The 21,197-nt window shown below is 44.5% G+C and overlaps 1 protein-coding gene across 2 annotated transcripts; it reads right to left on the bottom strand.

The window, feature by feature from the left end:
* Window positions 1-2,197: 2,197 nt before the first annotated feature.
* strit1 (small transmembrane regulator of ion transport 1) lies at window positions 2,198-21,197 on the bottom strand. Of its 2 annotated transcripts, none has more exons than XM_033031794.1 (3): window positions 21,149-21,197; window positions 3,367-3,469; window positions 2,198-2,396 (listed from the first exon to the last, which is right to left on the bottom strand). In XM_033031794.1, the coding sequence occupies exons 1-2, from the start codon at window positions 21,180-21,182 to the stop codon at window positions 3,387-3,389; spliced, it is 117 nt and encodes a 38-aa protein (XP_032887685.1). In that variant the 5' UTR covers window positions 21,183-21,197; the 3' UTR covers window positions 2,198-2,396; window positions 3,367-3,386. The 2 variants fall into 2 exon arrangements, with proteins under 2 accessions (XP_032887685.1, XP_032887686.1); XM_033031795.1 differs by lacking the exon at window positions 21,149-21,197 and adding an exon at window positions 7,701-7,937.

The following is a 21,197-nucleotide window of genomic DNA, read 5'->3' as shown; positions in this document are numbered from 1 at the left end:
TGACATCACGGAGCTGGCCGACTTCGGAGCGGGAAGAGCTGTGGTGGCGCTCGGCTGCGACCCGACTTTGGAGCTTCGGAAGCTCCAGCTGCAGGCCTGGTGGACAGGAACATCGGGAGCTCGCAGGTCCGTGGTGGAAGACGGCTTTTCAGAGCTCCCGCAACGGCAGCTTCTCCCGCTGGAATAGCGGGGTTGAAAGGACACGGAGCGTGGCCTAACATCGCCCGGTGCGGGTTAGTGGCCACGGGGACTTACCATCGACACCTGGGGGCTCTAACATCGGAGCCCCAGTTCGCCTAGACGCTGCAGTTGGACTGCTGGACCGCTGGTTGGCCTGCTTGATCCGCGGGGTTTAAAGGACACGGAACTGGGGCCTAACATCACCCGGCGTGTAGCTAAATGGCCACGGGACTTACCATCTTACCAAGCGGGGGGCTTTAACATCGGAGCCCCAGTTCGCCTCGATGCTGCAGTTGGACCGCGGGAGAAGAACAAAGGGAAGAGATAAGACTTTGCCTTCCATCACAGTGAGGAGGTGTTGGAGACTCACTGTTATGGATGTTTATGTAAACTGTGTTAAGTGTGGTCTTGGGTTTTTTTGTAATGTAAAAAACTGTAGTAAATGTAATTTCGTTCAAACCTAGGTTTGAATGACAATAAATAGCATTCCATTCCATTCCATTCCATTCCATCAGTGTGGTCACCCCATTTGCCGCTTGACATTGTTGATATGGATTCTATCCTTATGGGCAGCACAGTGGCAATATGTCCTTCGGCCCACGAAGTCCGCGTTGACCATCCACAACTCATTCACACTAGTTCTACGTTATCCCACTTCCCCATCTACTCCCTACACACTGGGGATAATTTACACAGGCCAATTAGCCGACAAACCCACGCGGCTTTGGGATGTGGGAGGAAACCGGAGCACCTGGAGGAAACCCATGGGGAGAACTACAAATTTCACACATCCTGAGGTCAGGTTCGAACCTGGGTCTGTGATGCTATGAGGCTGTAGCTCTACCCGCTATGCCACTGTGCCACCCCAATTATTGTGTGATTGTGAGTATGTTTGTGTCGGTGTGCAAGTGTGTGTTTGTGTGTGTGTGAATATGATAGTTTCTTCACAGCTGTTATCAGGCAACTGAACTAACCTTTTATCAGAGTACAGTACTGACCCCCCATCCACTTCATTGGAGATCTTCAAACTATCTTTAATCAGACTTTACTGAACCTCATCTTGCACTAAACATTATGCCCTTTACCCAGTATCTGTATCTGTGGACGTCTTATCTGTAATCATGCATGGTCTTTTCACTGGCTGGATAGCATTTTTATTAGAATAATAAACTAAACTAAAATAGTGTGTACACACTGACAAAGTCACAAGTCCTTGTGTGCATTTATCTGTTTGTGTCTGTGCATGTATACATGTATGTACCTGAATATATGATGTGTGTCCGTGTGTCTAGTATGCTTGTATTTACATGCATGTGCTTCTGCATGCACTCATGGTGTATCAGAGCAAGGGACTGTGGAAACATGCCATCTAGTGTTCAAAAGTCTTTCCAAACTTTCATAGTTGGAGGAAGTTGTAGCCTAGTGCTGTCGACTGTGTCCCTGAAAGCAAAATTGTATTCACAAACACAGTCAGAACCTTTCTCCCCATGGCCTGGACGCTGGGGTAATTTATTTTCACCAGTTTAGTTTAGTTTAGTTTAGTTTGCTTAGTGAGACAGTGTGGAAACAAGCCCTCCCTGTGACCGCCTGGGTTTTCTCCGATCCTGGCTACTGGTGTTGTCTGTACGGAATTTGCACTTTCGCCCTGTGACCACGTAGGTTTTCTCCAGGTGCTCCAGTTTCCTCCCACACTCCAAAGATGTGCATGTCTGTAGGCTAATTGGCTTCAGTAAAAATGGTTAAATTGTCCCTAGTGTGTAGGATAGTGCTAGTGCATAATGTGATCACTGCTCAGCACGAACTTGGTGGGTTGAAGAGCTTGTTTCCGCACTTTATCTCTATACTAAACTAAAACTAAACTGTGTAGTAATGTTACCTTATATTAGGTACCTGAGTCTCAAAATGGAGATTGGTCACATAACATTTTTACTCGGATAAACTGCTAAACCAAGAGTCATATGAATTCCAGTGTGAACTTAAAATATTTAGCAAGAACTAGACACTGGAAGGAAATTTCGCAGCAATTGAGCTACAGAGTAAGTTTTTAATTATATTTGCCATTGATAATCCTTACACTAAAACAGAAATACATTATACGTTGTTTCTTCATGATGTACTGTGATGCAGTGATGCTTTTGGTTGCATTTACAGTCAGTTATTCAGAGCCGTCCACAATATTTCCACATCGCCTGCTTGCGTAATGAAGTCCCATACTCCTGTATACAATACAAATCCAGAGTACACCATGATAAAATCATAAAGGTTCTGGAGCAGGTTCAAAATATTTAACAACATCAGTCAAAGAAACCTCAAGGAAACAGCACCTCAATTTTCATTTATTCACTCCACAATCCTTTTGAGTTCAATCAGACCTCACTATTCCCATTTTATAAGTTGACAGTTAAATGGAATAGATTGTGCATTTATTCTCCCACCCCGGTTATTCCTTCTTCTGCCGCTCCTGCTCCCGCTGGGCAGAAGCTTGAAAGGGCGCACCAACAGACTCTGGAGCAGAGTCTTCCCCTCTGTGGTCAGGCTTCTGAATGGCCCTTCCATAAGCTATTGTACTGTCCGATTCACTACCCCTTTGAGGACATTGGACTTTGTCTTTGGAACTGATGTGCTACAATACTGAAACTAAATGCTGCTCTCTGTGTCATCCTCTTTAATCTAGTTTAGTTTAGTTTAGTTTCGTTCAGTTAAGTTTAGTTCATTATTGTCAAGTGTACTAAGGTGCAGTGAAAAGTATTTTTTTCGCATGCTATCCAGTCAGGGAAAAGACTGTACATGATTACAATTAATCCATCCACAGTGTACAGATACGGGATAAGGGAATAATGTTTAGTGCAAGATAAAGTCCAGTAAAGTCCAATTAAAGATAGTCCAAGGGTCTCAAATGAGGTAGTTGATAGCTGAGGACAACGCTCTAGTTGATGATAGCACGGTTCAGTTGCCTGATAGCAGCTATATCTATAATACTCGAGTTTGACTTGATTATATTTATGTGTAGTATTATCTGATTTGACTGCATAGCATACAAAACATAGCTTTTTACTGTACCTCGGTGCACGTAACTTTAATAAACCTGAACCTAAGCCTGGATGCCGCTGTCTTTGCTAGTGACCTCTCGTTTTATCTTTCAAGTAAATTATCATTTATCCAGATCTACGGAGCGAATTGTTTTACCTCCTGCTGTGCCCTGATGGTCAGGAGAAGACGTAGTAAACTACCACGGAGCACCCGACGATCCACCCAAGCAGGAGAAGGGCGGGAACAATGTAGCGTTGATCTGGAAAAACACAAGATCAAAGCATCATTTACAAAATCCATCCATCTGTGCATCTCACTTGTACACCTGCTCCACAGCCAACAATCGACCAGCATTTGATCAGACTTTACTGGCTTTATTGTGCACTAAATGCTATTCACGTTATTCCTTTATCTTGTATTTGTAGACTGTGGACGGCTCGATTGTAATCATGTATTGTCTTTCCACTGACAGGATTTTCACTGTACCTCGGTACATGTGACAATAAACTAAACTCAACTAAACTCAACTCAACTCAAATTGTGTGCTTCTTGACCATCGGTGCCAGTTCTGATTTGATCTGTGCCTTTTCACACCTCTCCCTCTCCCCCGACTCTCAGTCTGAAGAAGGGTCTCGACCCAAAACGCCACCTATTCCTTTTCTCCAGAGATGCTGCCTGACCGGCTGAGTTACTCTAGCATTTTGTGTCTATCTATCAAACTTGTGCAACTCAGCAACCGACATGCAGTCAGAAATAGACATGCAGAGCACAGAAACAGGCCATTCGATCCATTGAATATGTGGTGAGCATCATCATCCGCTTGTACTAATCATAGAAGGTAGATTGGTACAGCACAGGAATAGGCCCTTTGATCATCAAGTCTTTGCTGGACATCAAGCATCTACACACTAATCATAGACCATAGAACACTGAGGCACAGGAAAAGACTTTCCCGGCCGCAATGTCAAGGCTGGACATGATACCACGTTAAACTAATTTCCTCTGCCTGCACGTGATCCATATCCTTCCCTTCCTTGCATATCCACGTGCCTATCCAAAAATCACCTTTATATCTGCCTCTACCACCATTCCTGGCAGTGTGTTCCAGCCACTTACCACCCTCTGTGTAAAGAAAAACGCCCACACATCTCCTTTAAACTTATTCCCTCTCACCTTAAAGCTGTGCCGTCTAGCCATTGACATTTCCACCCTGGGAGAAAGGTTCTGACTGTCCACCCTATCTATATCTCATGTAATTTTACATATTTTTATAAGGTCTCCGGTCAGCCTCCGATGCTCCAGAGGGTGGCACAGTGGTAGAGTCGCTGCCTTACAGCGCCAGGCATCAGGGTTTGATCTTAACTACGGGTGTTGCTTGAATGGAGTTTATATGTTTTCCTTGTGACCGCGTGGGTTTCCTCCAGGTGCTCTGCTTTCCTCCCACATATTAAAGACGTGCAGGTTTGTAGGTTAGTTGGCCTCTGTAAATTATCCCGAGTGTGTAGGATAGAACTAATGTATGAGTGATCTTCGGTCGGCGCGGATTCTGAGGACCAAAGGGCCTATTTCCACACAGTTCCATCTCTAAACTAAACTAAACTAAACATTTTTTTTTTGCTCCTCTCACCTTAAAGCTATGCCCTCTAGTCTTAGACATTTCCATCCTGGTAAAAAGGTTCCAACTGTCCACCCATCTAACTTTCACTCATCAAATCAGTCAGCGTCTGCAGAGAGCAGCTCTCTGCTCTCTCTCAGTGTAGCCCAGTCTATCACACAGACGAGACGCCCATATTGACTCCATTCACACTTCACGTTCATACACACTTCATCTCCGGAAGTAGCGGAGCTGCCCCTGCAGCTGCGGCTCGCCTGCAGTCCATCTGTCTTTTCTTTTTTTGTTTTCTTTTGCCTTGTTAGATGTATGTTTTAGTTTATTTTTAGTTGTGTATGTATGGGGGGTGGGGGAAACTTGTTTTTACCTCTTCCTTCAAGGGGATGCGACCTTTTCTTTGTCGTGTCTCCGTCTCCATCTGCGCTGAGGCCTAATCGTGAAGCTGGCGGCCTCCAACTGGAACCGACCTCGAGGCTCCGGAGGCAGAGCCTGTGCACTCACCATCGCGAAGCTGGCCGACTTCGGGGCTGTGGTGGCGCTGTGGCTGCGGCCCGACTTCAGGGCCTCAGAGGCTTCGGCCGCGGGCCCAGTGGACGACAACATCGGGAGCTCGCAGGTCCCAGGTTGGTGACCGATTCTCCGGAGCTCCCGCAACAACAGCTTCGTCCGCTGGACTGGAGAGTGGCAGCTTCATCCACCCCGGGCCGCGGAGTTTGAATCGGCTCATTCGCGGAGCTTGGATTCGGCCGCGGGACTTACCATCACCCGGCGGGGGGCACAACATCGAAAGCCTGGATCGCCTCAACGCAGAGGGAGAACAAGCAAGGAAGAGATAAGACTTTAAGATGTTTTGCCTTCCATCACAGTGAGGAGGTGCCTGGAGATTCATTGTGATGGATGGTTTGTGTTAAACTGTGTTCATTGTGTGTTCTGTTACTTATTTTCGGTATGACTGCAAGGTACGCAATTTCGTTCAAACTAAAAGTTTGAATGACAATAAAGGAAACTCAACTCAACTCAACGTTGTCTCGGAAAAGCGGCCAACATAATCAAAGACTTGTCCCACCCTGGTCATTTCTTCGTCTCCCTGCTCCCATCCGGCAGAAGGTACAGAAGTTTGAAAGCACGCACCATCAGACTCAGGAACAGCTTCGCACCCCTCTTTTATTAGTCCTTCCATAAACTGGGATACTGTCCGATTCATCTCTATACCATTGAGGACATTGTACTTTGTATATGAAAGTGATGTGCCACAATGCTTGAGAAGTATATTCTGCACTCTGTATCTTCCCATTTGCTCTATCTATTGTACTTACATTTGACAATTGTATTTACGTATATTATTGTCTGATTTGATTGGATTGCATTCAAAACAAAGCTTTTTGCCGTACCTCGATACGTGACAATAATAAACCTAAACCTAAAGCAGAAAGGTCTCTGAACATGAATTCTTTCTCCACTAATGTTGCCTGACCTGCTGAGTATTTCCACCATTTCTATTTTATTTCACATTCCCATTAACTGCAGCAGTTGGCTTTTAAATTAGTTCAGTTCAGATTTCAGAGATAAAGCATCGCCCTTCGACCCACCGTGTCCACGCCTATCAGCGATCCCCATTCTATCCTACATGAGTTCTATCGTACATAATGGGGACAATTTAACCAAAGCCAATTAATCTACAAACCTGCATGTCTTTGGAGTGTGGGAGTACCTGGAGAAAACCCACGTAGTCACAGGGAGAATGTGTAAATTTCATACAGACAGCACCAGTAGTCAGGATCGAACCTGTGTCTCTGATGCTGTAACTCTACCACTGCGCTACTATATTGATTAATCTCATCAGACCATTGAGCGAGAGATAGCTATTGGCCAAGATATTCTGCTCTCCACCAAAGAGATGGAGCATTGGTTGAACATCTCATCCAAAAGTTGGCGTTTCTGGCATTCCCCACAACGTTTGTCTGGAGTTTAATGCTTACGTCTCTGGAGTGAGACTCAAACATGCCGTGTCAGGCCTGAGATTGTGACTTACTGAGAGACAGCAGACACTACAAAAGCGAAACAACCAGAAAATAACAACCACGCAGGATGTAAAGCCACTGCCAACTCCCTCTCACCAATTTCACATTGACTAGCAAGCCACAATTACCCCATGCAGTTTAAAATTAGTCTACCTTCCCCCGTCGCAGACCTCACTTCACTCAGTAGTCCAACATCATTCTATCTAATGGTTAATATTGCAAGCAGCAGATCTTCAGACTTTAGACATTAGAGATGTAGCGTGGAAACAGGCCCTTCGGCCCAGGGAGTCCGCACCGACCATCGATCACCCCTATAGTTCTATCCTACATATTAGGAACCATTTTTTGCAGAAGGTAATTAACCTACAAACCTGCATGTCCTTGGGATGTGGGAGGAAACCGGAGGGCCCAGAGGAATGCCAGGCAGTCATAGGGAGAACATACAAACACCGTACAGAGAGCACCCATAGTCTAAATCGAACCCGGGTGCCTGATGTTGTAAGGCAGCAACTCCACCGCTGTGCCACCTTGCCACCCATATTCTTGTCATATTCTGCAAATGATCAATGCTCAATATTTATTTATTATCACATGTTCCGAGGTTCAGTGAAATTATTTTTTTACACTTAGTGTTATTTTTTTACACTTAATGCAAGCAAACAATAATTTCACTATACCTCTGTACATGTGATAATAGACAATCTTTGCCCAATGACCATTGATCGTTAGCAGAATATGATAAGGATCTGCTTCTTGTAATATTAACGATTAGACAGAATCCTTCAATTAAAGGAAACGTTTTGATTATCTTCAAGGAGCAGACTGAGAACAGGATCACAAAGAAGTCAGCTACTCACCAAATTGTCCCATTATTTTAGCTTCGGGTTTGAATGAAGTTGTAACCATTTGTCGACTCAGGTCCACTGGTCACCGGGGCTTCTTTAAATAGAGCAGCTTCTGTATTGAGACACGTTCAGTGGCCACTGTCTGGATCAATGCTGTAGCCTTACAGAGTGAGAGTCAACTACAACTAGCCCATTTCATTTCCGCCTCAGTCCAGAATCGCCCCGTTCAACACTGTACAGACTAAAGCTATTTCAAACAGGAGGTGGGGCCGCACATCACAATAGGTGGATATTTTTGGACATTTTTGGCACCACTATGTATTCTTTTTTTATAAATCCATCCAGTTATATTTTGACTCATTGATTGAAACAAACAGCAGGAAAACAAGGCCTTTGGCCCACCACGGACACGCCGACCATCGATCACTCGTTCGCACTAGTTCTATGTTATCCCACTTTCTCATCCACTCCCTACACCAGCGCTTCTTAAACTGGTGAATGGTTCACCCAAGGGCGAATGAAATTATTTTGGGGTGAATGAAAATAGAGGGGTGATTGAAGGGTGAATGACTAAATTTATTCAGATATTTATATATTTTGTTCCATACTTTAAAAAAAAGGCATTGCCATTACAGCTCATTGGTTTTAATGGCAGTGGAGCTGGAAATTTGATATGTTTTTTTCTCTCTACCTATGGTTTTCTCATTTCAAAGTAGAAGGATATTTCCCAAATTGACTGTAATATAACCTTTTAGGGAAGACCAGACGAGCTAGTGGGATCATAAATGTATAAATGGCAACACTGGAGGATCGCCGTAGACGACTGTTGAACTTTAACTTTACTTTGTGTTGCCAATTTACATACTCCATGTTTTTTTGAGCTAGTTTTCTAAGAAAAAAACTGCGGTAATCAGAGCTCGAAAGGATAGGATGGGGCTGAAGCCCAGTGTTTGGACGTTGGAATGGTTTTTATTTTATCATTCTAATAGAAGGATTTTTCACTCCTTGTTTTCTATATATATTTTTAGGATGTTCAAATAGTTGAATAAAATAAACACTTAAGAAATTAGTTAATTTATGTTTTTTGCTCATGTGACAAAATTAATTATATATAAAATTATACACAAGGAACGTACAATAAGACGAAAATTACCAAAAAAACATAAGAAAATTTAGTCGAGGGTGAATGAAATTTTGTGATTAAAGACTCAAGGGAGAATGACACTGATATAGTTTAAGAAGCACTGCCCTACACAGTAGGGGCAATTTACAGAGAACCAGTTCATCTACAAACCCGCACGTCTTTGGGATGTGCCAAGGGGAGAACGTGCAAACTCCACGTACAGACAGCCCCCGAGATCAGGATCGAACCAAGGTCTCCAGTGCTGTGAGGCAGCAGCTCTGCCAGCTGCATCATTATGTCGCCACAATTACATGATTGTAAGTTGATCTATATAGTTGTGTGTGGAGTTTGCACATTCTCCATGTGAACGCAAAGGCTTTTAATCCACATCCCAAATACGTTTGGGTTTGTAGGTTAATTGGCCTCCGTAAAATTACCACTAGTGTGTAGGGAGCAAATGCTAAAGGGGGATACCATGGAACTCGTGTGAACGGGTGATCAACAGTTGGTGTGCAAGGGCTTGTTCCATGCTTTCTCTCTAAATACAGGTGATAATAAAGTACATTGAACTTTATGGGGACAATAAACGTGCAAATTGGAGGAACAGCACCTCATATTTTGCTTGGGCAGTTTACAATCCAACGGTATGAACATTAATTTCTCTAATTTCAAGTAACTCCTGCATTTTCCCACCATCCCCCTCGCTTCCTCAATCCCCCACCCTGGTCACACGACCAGCTCCACTGTCCGCATCCGTGTATTCCTGTCGTTAGCCACATCCTCCCCAGCCAACAATGGACTCCACCCTTCCTTAGGTCACCTGTTGCCAGCCCCATTTTGTTCTTGCCTTCTCTATCTTTCAGTCTGAAGAAGGGTCTCGACCCGAAACGTCATCCATTCCTTCCATCCAGAGATGCTGCCTGACCCGCTGAGTTACTCAGCATTTTGTGTCTATCTAAAGTGCTTTGAAATATGACACTGTTTGTAGCCTAGGCCCGACCATCACTTAGCTGTTGTGAAGAAATGCAAACCGCACCCTCTTGCTCCCCCTGCTAACATTTATTCCTTAACACCCACTAACAAGAAGATCCTGAATTATCCAGTCATTATCACATCACTGATACTGGAAGCTTGCTCGCCACAAATGGATTGAGGATAATTCTACATTAAATATTGGACAGGCCACCTTGTCTATGAAGTGCTGCGAGTAGTTGGAAGCCCATGAACAATGTAGGAAGTTTGCAAATATTTATTTCAACCACTGTCCTTTCTGTATCCAACAGTGAAAGTGCAAATCTGAATTGATTCGTTAACGTGTCAGGAATGCTATGCCTGAGGTTTTGCCAGCTGCCAAAGAATGATCCCTTGATCCCGCTGTACATTGTGGGGAGCTATATTAGGAAGCCGGTGCTTGACAAACAGAGGACAGAAGGTCAGTGCATTCACTGGAGACTGACGTTGAGGGGGAGTCATGCCATCTGGAATTTCGAGAAGTGGCTGATTCGCACAGGCCAACCATGACCTTGAAATGCACCATGTCTGAAAGTCACCCAGTACAGCACGGCCTGGCACTGCCAACTACGAATGACACCTGATAGGGCGGCACGATGGCACAGCTGGTAGACCTGCTGCCTCACAGTGCCAGAGACCCGGGTTCAACCCTGACCTCGGATGCTGTGTGTATGGAGTTTGCACGTTCTCCCTGTGACCCTGTGGGTCTTCTCTGGGTGCTCTGGTTTCCTCCCACATTCCAAAGATGTACTGGTTTGTAGGTTAATTGGCTTTTGTAATTTTGGCTCCATTATCAAGCTGCCTGAATCAATGGTGTCGATGTAGAGATGATCGAAAGCGTTAGGTTTCTCGTTGTAAATATCAACATTTTGGATATACAAGGACGATGGAGATGCTGGTTTATACAAATAGAAAAAGACACAAAGTGCTGGAGTAACTCAGCAGGTCAGGTAGCATCTGTGGAGAACATGGATAGGCAACGTTTCAGGTCGAGACCGTTCTTCAGACAAGTGTGGGCTCACCAATGCCTAGTTTAACTGCAACATAACATCCCTATTTCTACACTCAATGCCCTTACTGATGAAAGCCAGCATTCCAAGGGCATCCTTTACCATGTTGTGGTGGGACTGTATCTCACTGAGTATTACGGTAGGCGGCGCGACTCTCGTCTGCAGCGGCCTCTGCAGTCCGTCTGCGTTTTTATTATTTTATGTCTATGTTTTAATGTAGTTTTTGTTATTTTTGTTGGGGTATGTGTATGGGGGGGTGGGGGTGGTGTGGGGGGGTTGGGGGTAACTTTTAAATCTCTCCCTGCACGGGAGACCCGACCTTTTCTTTGTCGGGTCTCCGTTGTCGTTGGGGCTGCAACGAGGAGCGGCCTCCAACAGGAAGACCGGGGCTGTGGTGCCGACTACTCACCTCACCGTCGCGGAGCTGGCCGAGTCCAGAGCGGGTGGGGCTGTGGTGGACGCTGCTGCGGCCCGACCCCCGGAGATTCGGTGGCTGCAACTGCGGGTTTGGCGGACGGCACCGGGAGCCCGCGGGTCCCTGGAGGGAGACCGCTTTTCAGGGCTCCCGCAACGGCGACTTCTCCCGCCCGAGTTGCGGGGTTGAAGAGCTCCTGGAGCGGGGCCTTACATCACCGCCCCGCGCGGCTTGGAATGGCCGCGGGACTCTGCGAGCGCACGCCGGGGGCTCTAACATCAAGAACCCGGAGTGCGGCCTTGCATCACCCGGCGTGGCTTAAATGGCCACGGGACAATCGCCATCGCCATCGCCCGCCGGGGGCTTTGACTTTGACTCTGACATCGGGGGGGGGGAGTGCAGTGGAGAGAAAAGTTTTTTTGGCCTTCCATCACAGCAATGTGATGGATGTTTATGTAAAATATGTTGTGTCTTGGGTCTATTTGTTTGTAATGTATGGCTGCAGAAACGGCATTTCGTTTGGACCTCAAGGGGTCCAAATGACAATAAATTGAATTGTATTGTATTGTATTGTATTGTAAAAGTGTTACCCTGCAACTTGTGTATCACCAGCAACTTGTTCTGGACCAGCCATATCGAAGCAATGGCCAAGAAAGCACACCAATGCCTCTTCTTCCTTAGAAGGCTTAGCAAAATTGACATGTCCTAACAACTCTCACCAACTTCTACAGATGGTCTGTAGAAAGCATTTTACTGGGATGCCTCCAAGAACGCAAGAAATTTGCAGAGCATTGTGTCACAGCCCAGGTCATCACACAAACCAACCTCCCTTCCAATGACTACACCTGCACCTCGGCAAGGCCACCAGCATAATCAAGTTTCACCCTGGTCACCCCCTCTTATTCCCTCACCCATCAGGCAAGAGGTACAGAAGTGTGAAAACATATACCTCCAGATTCAGGGACACCAACCAGTGAATGGTCTTGATCTACCCTCTACCTCTTTGGAGACCCTTGGACGATCTGGAATCGGACTTTATGGGCTTTATCTTGCACTAAATGTTATTCCCTTTATCCTGCATCTGTACACTGTAGGCGGCTTGATTGTAATCATGTATAGCCTTTTCGCTGATTCGATAGCATGTTACAAAAAAGCTTTTCACTGTACCTTGCTGCATATGACAATAAACTAAACTAAACTAAGCTAAACTAAACTGAACTAAACTAAACCAAATCACTGGATATTCCTAACTTTGATGAAGGCCAATCTCCGATGTTCATCAGAGATTGTGCCTGCATTTTGTGGGATCTTGGTAGCCAAATTGCCAGGGCCCTTCATGTTCCACAGTCCATTCCACTGGACTGAGAAAAATCATGACCTTCTCTTCTTTCTCAAGGGCACAAACATGCAAAGCCGTCACCAATGCAGCTTTGCATGCCATCGTACTTCAGGCAGTACTGTCTGGAATTTCTGGCTTGCTGAATTCCTAATTCTGACCATCCACTTCAGTGCCAGAGACCAAAGCCCCGTGATCTGTAGAACAACAGTGTGCAGAGCATTAGAACGCATCTCCACAAATAACTCCAGTAGTTCCACCTCAGACACTGTTGTTGATGTGTACAATGTCATTGCTTGTTGCTATGCTTTGTTTTATGACAAGCTTGTCCCTTCACCTTAACTATTACACAGTGGCCATCCAACAATATCTGCCACTTTGTGTTAATTTAATGATTGCCCTTGCAAGAGATATTTTGACGCCTTCAATTGTTGAGTGTCTAATCCACTTGAACCCATCACCTCCTCACTGCCATTGCCTCATCTACACATGCATGGAATTGTTTCCCCATATGCCTTTTTCTAAAATTAGTTTCTGCTTTGTCTCAGGTGCTGACAGGCCATCTCTTTAACGCACGCTATGATTGCAGACCCATTGCGTTGCTAATAATTTAATTTTAGCTTTCCATGCTCTGGGATGGATCCCGTCTTTCTCTGAAAAGATGAAAGAGCACCTTCCCATTTTATATCCCTCTCGATTTTCAATCTCATATAGAAAATGGTCAGTGTTTTACATTAATTGTACACATCCATAGTCTCTGATGCATTGCAGAATGTGCTGCTGATGTGGCAGCATCGTCACTGTCTGTACATTAATTTTACCCTTAATCATATTGAGAAGCGAGACTGACTGGAAATAATATGACATCATGTGATTTGGAAAAGTCCAAAGAGGCCAAAAATCTACAGTACAAAGAAAAGGAAACCACCAGAGGGATCTAGGTGTCCGAATCAATAGCTCACGGAAAGTGGCAACACATGTGGATAGATTCAGATTCAGATTCAGATTCAATTTTAATTGTCATTGTCAGTGTACAGTACAGAGACAACGAAATGCATTTAGCATCTCCCTGGAAGAGCGACATAACAAATGATTTGAATAAATAATAATAAGTGATAATAAGTGTCCGGGGGGTGATTGGCAGTCACCGAGGTACGTTGTTGAGTAGAGTGACAGCCGCCGGGAAGAAGCTGTTCCTGGACCTGCTGGTTCGGCAACGGAGAGACCTGTAGCGCCTCACGGATGGTAGGAGGGTAAACAGTCCATGGTTGGGGTGAGAGCAGTCCTTGGCGATGTGTGGTTAATAAGGCGCATGGAGTTCTTGCCTTCGTCGGTCAAGGCAATGAGTATAAGAGTCAGGAAGTTATGAAGCCATGATGCTGGTTTCTAAAGCCGTAGTTAGGCCGCTTTTGTACAGTTCCGGTTGCCCAGTTACAATACGATGTGGAGGCTTTAGAAAAGGCACAGAGGAGGCTTACCAGAATGATGCCTAGATTAGAGGATATTAGCTACAAGGAGAGGTTGGACAGACTTGAACTGTTTTTTCTGAAACGCCAGAGGTTGAGGCGAGACCTGATGGAAGTGTATTAAATTATAAGTAGCAGAGATAGGGTAGACAGTCAGAACCTTTATCGTGGGATGCAAATTTCAAAGAACCATGCCTATTGCTTTAAGGTGAAAGGATCAAAGTTTAAAGGAGATGTGCAGGGCAAGGTTTTTACACAGAGGGTGGTTGTTGCCTGGAACGTGCTACCAGGAGTGATGGTGGAAGCAGATACAATAGTGGTGTTTAAGAGACTTTTAGATAAGCACATGGATATGCAGAGAATTGAGTGATATGGATCATGTGCAGGCAGAGGAGGTTAGTTTAACCAGGTGTTATGTGCAGGCACAGACATTGTGGGCCAAAAGGACTGTTCCTGTGCTGCATTGTTTTCACACCTTACACTTCCTTATCTCTGTATCTGCCTCTCCCCTGGCTCAGTCTGAAGAAGGGTCTCGACACAAAACGTCATCCATTCCTTCTAACCAGAGATGCTGCCTGTCCTGCTGAGTTACTCCAGCATTTTGTGTCTATCTTCTGTACTGTTCTATGTTCTATGTTTGAACATCACAGCATTAATGTAAGAGACACAACATGCATTGCACAGCAAATTGTAACAGTTTAGAGTCGTTTATCTTGGCATCGTGTTTGACACAGTCACTGTGGGCTGAAGGACCTGTTCCTGTGCAGGACTGTTCTGTGTTCTACGTTTTGTATGGTTTTGTTAACATGTAATTCCATATGTCTACAATATACTGATCTCATCAGCTAAAGTGCAGTCCTGACCTCCCATCTAACTCATTGGAGATCTTTGAACCTATCTTTAATTGGACTTTATCAGACTTCAACGTTAAATCTTGTACAGAATGTTGTACACTTTTTAATCTACGAACCCATCTCCAATAACGTATTATTAATAATCCTTTCCACTTTGTTTCTTTTTTGATATTTGTAATTCTTTTTTTCTCTTTCTCTCTCTTTCACTCTATATAAAAAAAACACTAGAAGCAGAATTAATCGACAATTGAAAATTTTAATAATGTATGATTGATGTATATGAAAAGTTATTTTACTATAATATGTAACTATACTTTATCATAATATGTTTGCTTCTAATAAAAATATCTTTTAAATAAATAAATAAATAAATAGACAGATAAATAAATAAATAAATAAATAAATAGATAGGTAAATAAATAGATAAATAAAAGAATGTTGTGCGTGTTATCTGTACACTGTGGACAGCTTGATTGTATTCGTGGATGGTCTTTTCTTTGACTGGGTAGCTCACAAACAAAAACTTTTCACTGTACCTCATTACACATGACAATAATAAATTAAACTCAACTAAACTTTATGGGGAGAAGGCAGGAGAATGGGGTTGAGAGGTAAAGATAGATCAGGCATGATTGAATGGCGGAGTAGACTTGATTGGCTGAATGGCCTAATTCTGCTCCTATAACATGAACATATGAACTAATGAAACTCTTCCTCTATTTAGTTATACTTCCATTGGATATGCTATTGGTAATGGTGTTTGTCGAGGAAATTGAATTAGAGGAAAATTAAAGGAAAAACTGAGACTTCAGGTTTTTCTATCATTGTAGCCGTCGCCGCTACAGCTCGCAAGAAGGTTGGCATGTCATTTACTACAGTCGGTAAGGCCATGGAATAATAACTTTAATAATCTTTTTCCCCATCCATGTTCTTGAGCCAGGACACCGGTTGCAAACCCCTTTGATTCATTTACATAGAGTTGAAAGGGCTTTTAGTGGTAGCCATAGGTTTCTTCAGATCTCTAAAAGCCTGGTCACTTTCTGCACTCCATTCTACTCTGGAGGGTTCAGTCTGCAGGGTGGCTGAACACAAAGCTGTATCTATGTCCCTGTAGTGATTAATCCATTGTCTGCAGTAACCCACCATGCCTAAGGAGAGAATGTCCTTCTTTGACTTCGGGACCGGGACATTGTCTTCTGTTTTTATTCTTTCTTTTCCAAGTCTCCTTCTGCCTTCCTGCAGCTGGAATCCCAGATACTGTACTCTAGGCTGGCAGAACTGTCATTTTACCTAGGATACTCTATGCCCTCTTTCTGCCAAATGTTGAGTCTTCGGGACCCATCACAAAGGCTACCAAAAGGTCTTCAGCGTACTGGATCAAAGTAGACCTTTCCGCTAATTGGCATTCCTCAAGCTTTTTTCCCCACTGCTGCTGCATATAGAGTCGGGCTTAGTATAACCCTGGGGTAGCCTATTCCAGGTACATTGTTGATCTTTGTAGGTAATAGTAAACAGGAACTGGCTGATTTTTGTGCAGGGGTATGGAGAAAAAGGCCGAGCATAGGTCAACTATTGTAAAGATGTTCGCTTCTCCTGGTATGGATGACATAATAATATTGGTGTCAGGTACCAGGGGGGGCGATGGGGATCACTATTTTGTTAATAGCTCTGAGGTCCCGGACAAAGCACCATTCATTTTGTCTCCCTACTTTCGGGATTGGCAGAATAGGAGTATTACACGGACTATGCGTTTTTATCAATACCCTTTTTGTAATAAAGACATGATGACTATAGCTATTCCTTTCTTCTGCCTTCGGGGTCACTGTTTTAGACATGGCAGGGCAATGCCCTTTATTAAAGTCACTTTATGCTCAGGGGCTGAACGCACTCGCCCCACATGATTCTTATGCTTTGCCAATAGTTCACAAGGTACTTGGACCAGAGCCATTGGTAACCTTGGCGGATTCTCAGTAGGCGGCTGTTGTTTTTCAAATATAGCGTCCCATTCCTTTCCGACCCATGTGATCTTTCCTTCCGTGTCATAAATAAGTCGATCCAGACCTCTCCTTTGTCCATTGGCAACATTAAAACATAAATAGACCGTTTGTTCTTCAGCCTCTTTGTCATCTCTCCTTCGCTGCTGCTGCTGGAGGTCTAGTAGCTATGGTCAAACGTGACTCCGAGGTGTCTCCCATCTTAAGTCGATCCCTTTGGTTTTGAGAGAGGTGGACTATTATTCCTGATCCCGTTACCCCAAAGAACAAATAAGGGGCCACTGTTAATTGTTCGAGTTTATTCAACCAGGGGGAGGCCTTTTCCTGGTACCCCGGGTTAGGGAGGCGCATATATAATGCCGTGAATGGTTTCGACAAGATACTGTAAATACTGGGGATCCTGCACTCTTTACAGCAAAGATTATAGTGCAGAGCAAGATGCGCCACTCTGCGAAAAAAGCGTAGTATGACATGGGTGATTGTTGGCGCCATTTTATTGGGCTGCAAATTACAATAATACTAATAAAATTTACAATAATATTAACTAAATATGTGAAGTGATCGATACTCTATATAACACTGTTCCCTACAATACTGATTACACCAAAGATGATCAAGAGCGGATCAATCTTTGGAACGGATTACACCAAAGATACTAGAGGAGCATTGCCCGCTGCCTCGGGAGCGCCGACCACGGGCAGACGCTAGAGGCTCTCCCGCCGGATAGAGAGCCTGGTGCCGGCCGCCTAGATCTGGTATCGGGGGCCCGAGAATCAGTCCTGGATCAATTTAGGAGTGGAGGAAACATCCTCTTCGCCCAAAGATACTAGAGGAGCCTCTAGTATATTTGCTCTTCCCTGCGACCTGATGTAAGAGCAGATTGTATAACTGTGGAATCCGTCCCCGCTACCAAAGATGTCGCGTTTGGCATAAACAAATGGCGGCCGTGACGTTCCGCTACGTACTACACGTCAGTCCATTGGATTTCGGAGGAGTGGTCTATCTTGCTCCTCTAGGATCTTTGCTTTACAGGGCACAATGGAGTCAGCTGACCAATTGACTGTACAGATTGTCACTCAATTGCCAGCAGTATAGGTTGGGCGTCTTTTGCCCTTGTTCTTCGTTATTAATTAAATTTAGCAATTGATGGGTCTGAATTTGAGGTATTTCCATAAACATGCTGTCTGCGGTACAGTGTAAGACCGCTCCCAGAGCCTGTCTTCCCAGTGATGGGAGTGGGGCCGTTATAGAGATTATAAGAGGGGCTGGTTATCTACTTGTATATGAGTGGGTTCTGATAGAGGTTCTATCATAAGGATACAGGCAACCCCACTAGTATTAATATTTGACTGACTGATGGGTATATCCACGGAGGGGGGTACAGATGACATAGTGGCTCTGGTATTGACCAGAAGGTCTAAATGGCAGTCACCTATCTTGATTGTAGCCATATGTTCTTCCTTCATTGATTTAGACAATCTGATCATAGCCGCCTGTACCACCATACATCCGCAGCATCCCTATGCTGAAGGATTAGGATTACTGAAGGAGAAGGGGGCAGGGGCTGGATACACTCCCTCCCTGTTTGGGCCTTCCCTTGCTGTTGCTCTGGGCGACATCGGCAATCTTGAGCCCAATGCTTTTTTTTTTACCACATCTCCAGCATACATCTCTGCCCCTACCTCTACCACTTCCTCCTCTTCCCCGGCCCCTCCATTTGTAATACTGTCCTGTTGTTTTGGGTCTCATCTCTCTTGCTTGGGCAAACAGTCCTTCCCTCTCCATATTCACCAGCGATGATCACATTTTCCCACAGCTTAGTTTGCCTTGTTGGGGCATCATATAATTTAGTGAAGTTTGAACAGCCAGAGGCCCATTGTCAGCTCGGGACACTCCGGCATGTTCCTCCCTCTTACTCCTCAATCGGGCTATAAAATCTGAGATTGGCTCGTCTTTCTGTTGCAAACCTCTCCTATGTCACTGTGTTTTCTAGCTCCCCCCATTACAACCTCCTTCCCTCAGTGGGCCAACCAGTCAGTGAGGGACTCATTTCCCTGAGCCTGCTGATCATAATTTTCTCAACAATCTCCATTTTCTCTGGGAGGAACAGCAACCCCATCTTTTTGAGTGGCCCAGGAGGCTCCACATTTCAGCAGCATCTGCATATCCCCAGAGAGGGGGCTGTAAAGGCTGCACATCTGATATAACCAATTGCGAAATGCATTGGGTTTTCTTAAGGGATCTGGAGCTTCGGCAACCATGGCTCTCACTTCAGTTGGGGTCCAGAGTTGCAACACCGGGACATCTCCTATCATAACATGGGGGAACTGTCTCGCTGACTCGGGCTTAGACTCTTCCGCTACATACATCATCTTCTGAGGCTTTGTTTGCTCATCTTTCTTTTTGGTATATTTCTTTGACTTTGATCATGTATCAGGGCCCCCCCTATCAGTGTCACTATCTGCTTCTATTAAACTTGCCGGAAGGGCTGTGGCTCCTACATCGGTGGGCTGATCCACCTGAGACACCAGAGGTAGCAACAGGGTCACGGCATCTGACAGGGCAGTGGCCTGTTCTCCTGGTCCATGCGCTGGGTTATACAGAGGGGGTTGTCACTGGAGTAAACAGCCGCGATCATCAACAGATTATCAAATTCATCCTCAACAGGGCGCGCCTTTTCTGCAGGGAGTCGGAGATATATTGCTGCCACCTGCTTTGGTGTTATGGGCACAGATCCCTTATTTCCCTCTATTCGTTTATCACCTGCTTCCTCCTTCTTTTCCACCTTCTTTAGGGGTTGGTGTCTTTTCGCCATCTCAGTCCATTTTGCGAAACAGAACATCATATAAAGGACATCCCACTTGGGGTCTCCTTCTCCTAATTTAATTACCGCTTCACATTTCTTTATCAGAGATAGTTTAAAACTTCCCCCATCTGGCCAAACTCCGTTTGACCATTCAAACAGACCGCTACTAAAAGTTACCACATCTCCGGTCTCTTTTATTACGGCATCAGCTGGCGATCCCGGTGGGACAATGGGATCTCCTACCGTTTCCCGGTGTCTTATGATCTTTTTTATTCTCTTGATGGTCTCCTTACTTATCAGCATTTTTCCTTCCTGGACCATCTGTTTCTTTTCCTTAGGCCTTTTCAATCAATCAATCAATCAATCAACCTTTATTGTCATCTTGCAAAGCAACAATTGTACAGTGCAAAATGAGAAGACGTTTCCCAGGGATCACCGGAGCATCGCACATAAAACTTAAACATTTCACACATAATAACAGTTAAAACAATCCAGTCCCTAGCAGTAGGATGAGATTTCTCTGATTTACTACGTTTGTTTCCCATTTTCTTTTCTCAAGCCTGTAAAACAGAAGTTAGCTTTTCCACAGACAGTTTCTTATAATACACAGTTTGCGCTCGCCGGTTTCATCCCGTCCGCGAGCCTCAAAGTCACCCTTCAATTACTCAGCGTGCTATTTGGCTATCTTGCCTCACCCCACGGGCCTCTTTGCTCAATGTGAGTCACCAGCCGGGTAGTTAGGTTGCCGGGGCTAAACCTTCACTGGAGAAGCCCTTCTGTCCCCCTTTCAGCTAGGACTATTTTATTTTATTCCTTTTATTTCCCACTTGTATTCGTTCGGATCCCGTTACAATTGGGATCTTGCCGACTATGCCAGAGGAAATTGACAGAGGAAAAGTTAAGGAAAAACTGAGACTTTGAGTTTCGCTTCAAGATACTTTGCAGCAGAATTAGCCAACAGTTATACAGTGTATTAAAAACTTTTTTTTTGTTAGATACAATTATACAAAAATATACTTCGTCCTTGGCTATATGTTTTCCTGTTATTACTATCCACTACACGGGTATAAAAATATTTAATTAGTCATAATATACTTTTTGTTTATGTTATTCTTATTCAACAACAGATGGTTAATACAAGTCAAACATAACACAAGGGCATCTTGACATTATTCTGTCTCACTTTTCAAGCAGATTGCATCACTGCCCCTCCCCGAGCCCCCATTTACTGCAATGTTTCTGCAGCTATTGCTGTTGTGTTTCTTGATCACAATAGTTACCGACATTACAGGGTTAACTATTGTGATCCCGCTTTCCACTGAGAACCAGGTTTCCTTATCTATGTCCTGAGCAATTGTGCTTTGTTCAACAATGCTGCACATTCCCAGACAAGAGAAAAACAGGTACAAGGTCAATGCGTCAAGAAGGGATAATGCGTCAGAGACCTGTTTTGCCAGATTCCCATGATCTTCCCATCATCTTCTTCTGCAGCTG

The sequence above is a fragment of the Amblyraja radiata genome, chromosome 13, assembly GCF_010909765.2.
Source record: "Amblyraja radiata isolate CabotCenter1 chromosome 13, sAmbRad1.1.pri, whole genome shotgun sequence".
Classification (NCBI taxonomy): Eukaryota; Metazoa; Chordata; class Chondrichthyes; order Rajiformes; family Rajidae; genus Amblyraja; species Amblyraja radiata.
Note: the sequence above shows the minus strand (reverse complement) of the source record. Positions and strands in the feature narration are given on the sequence as shown.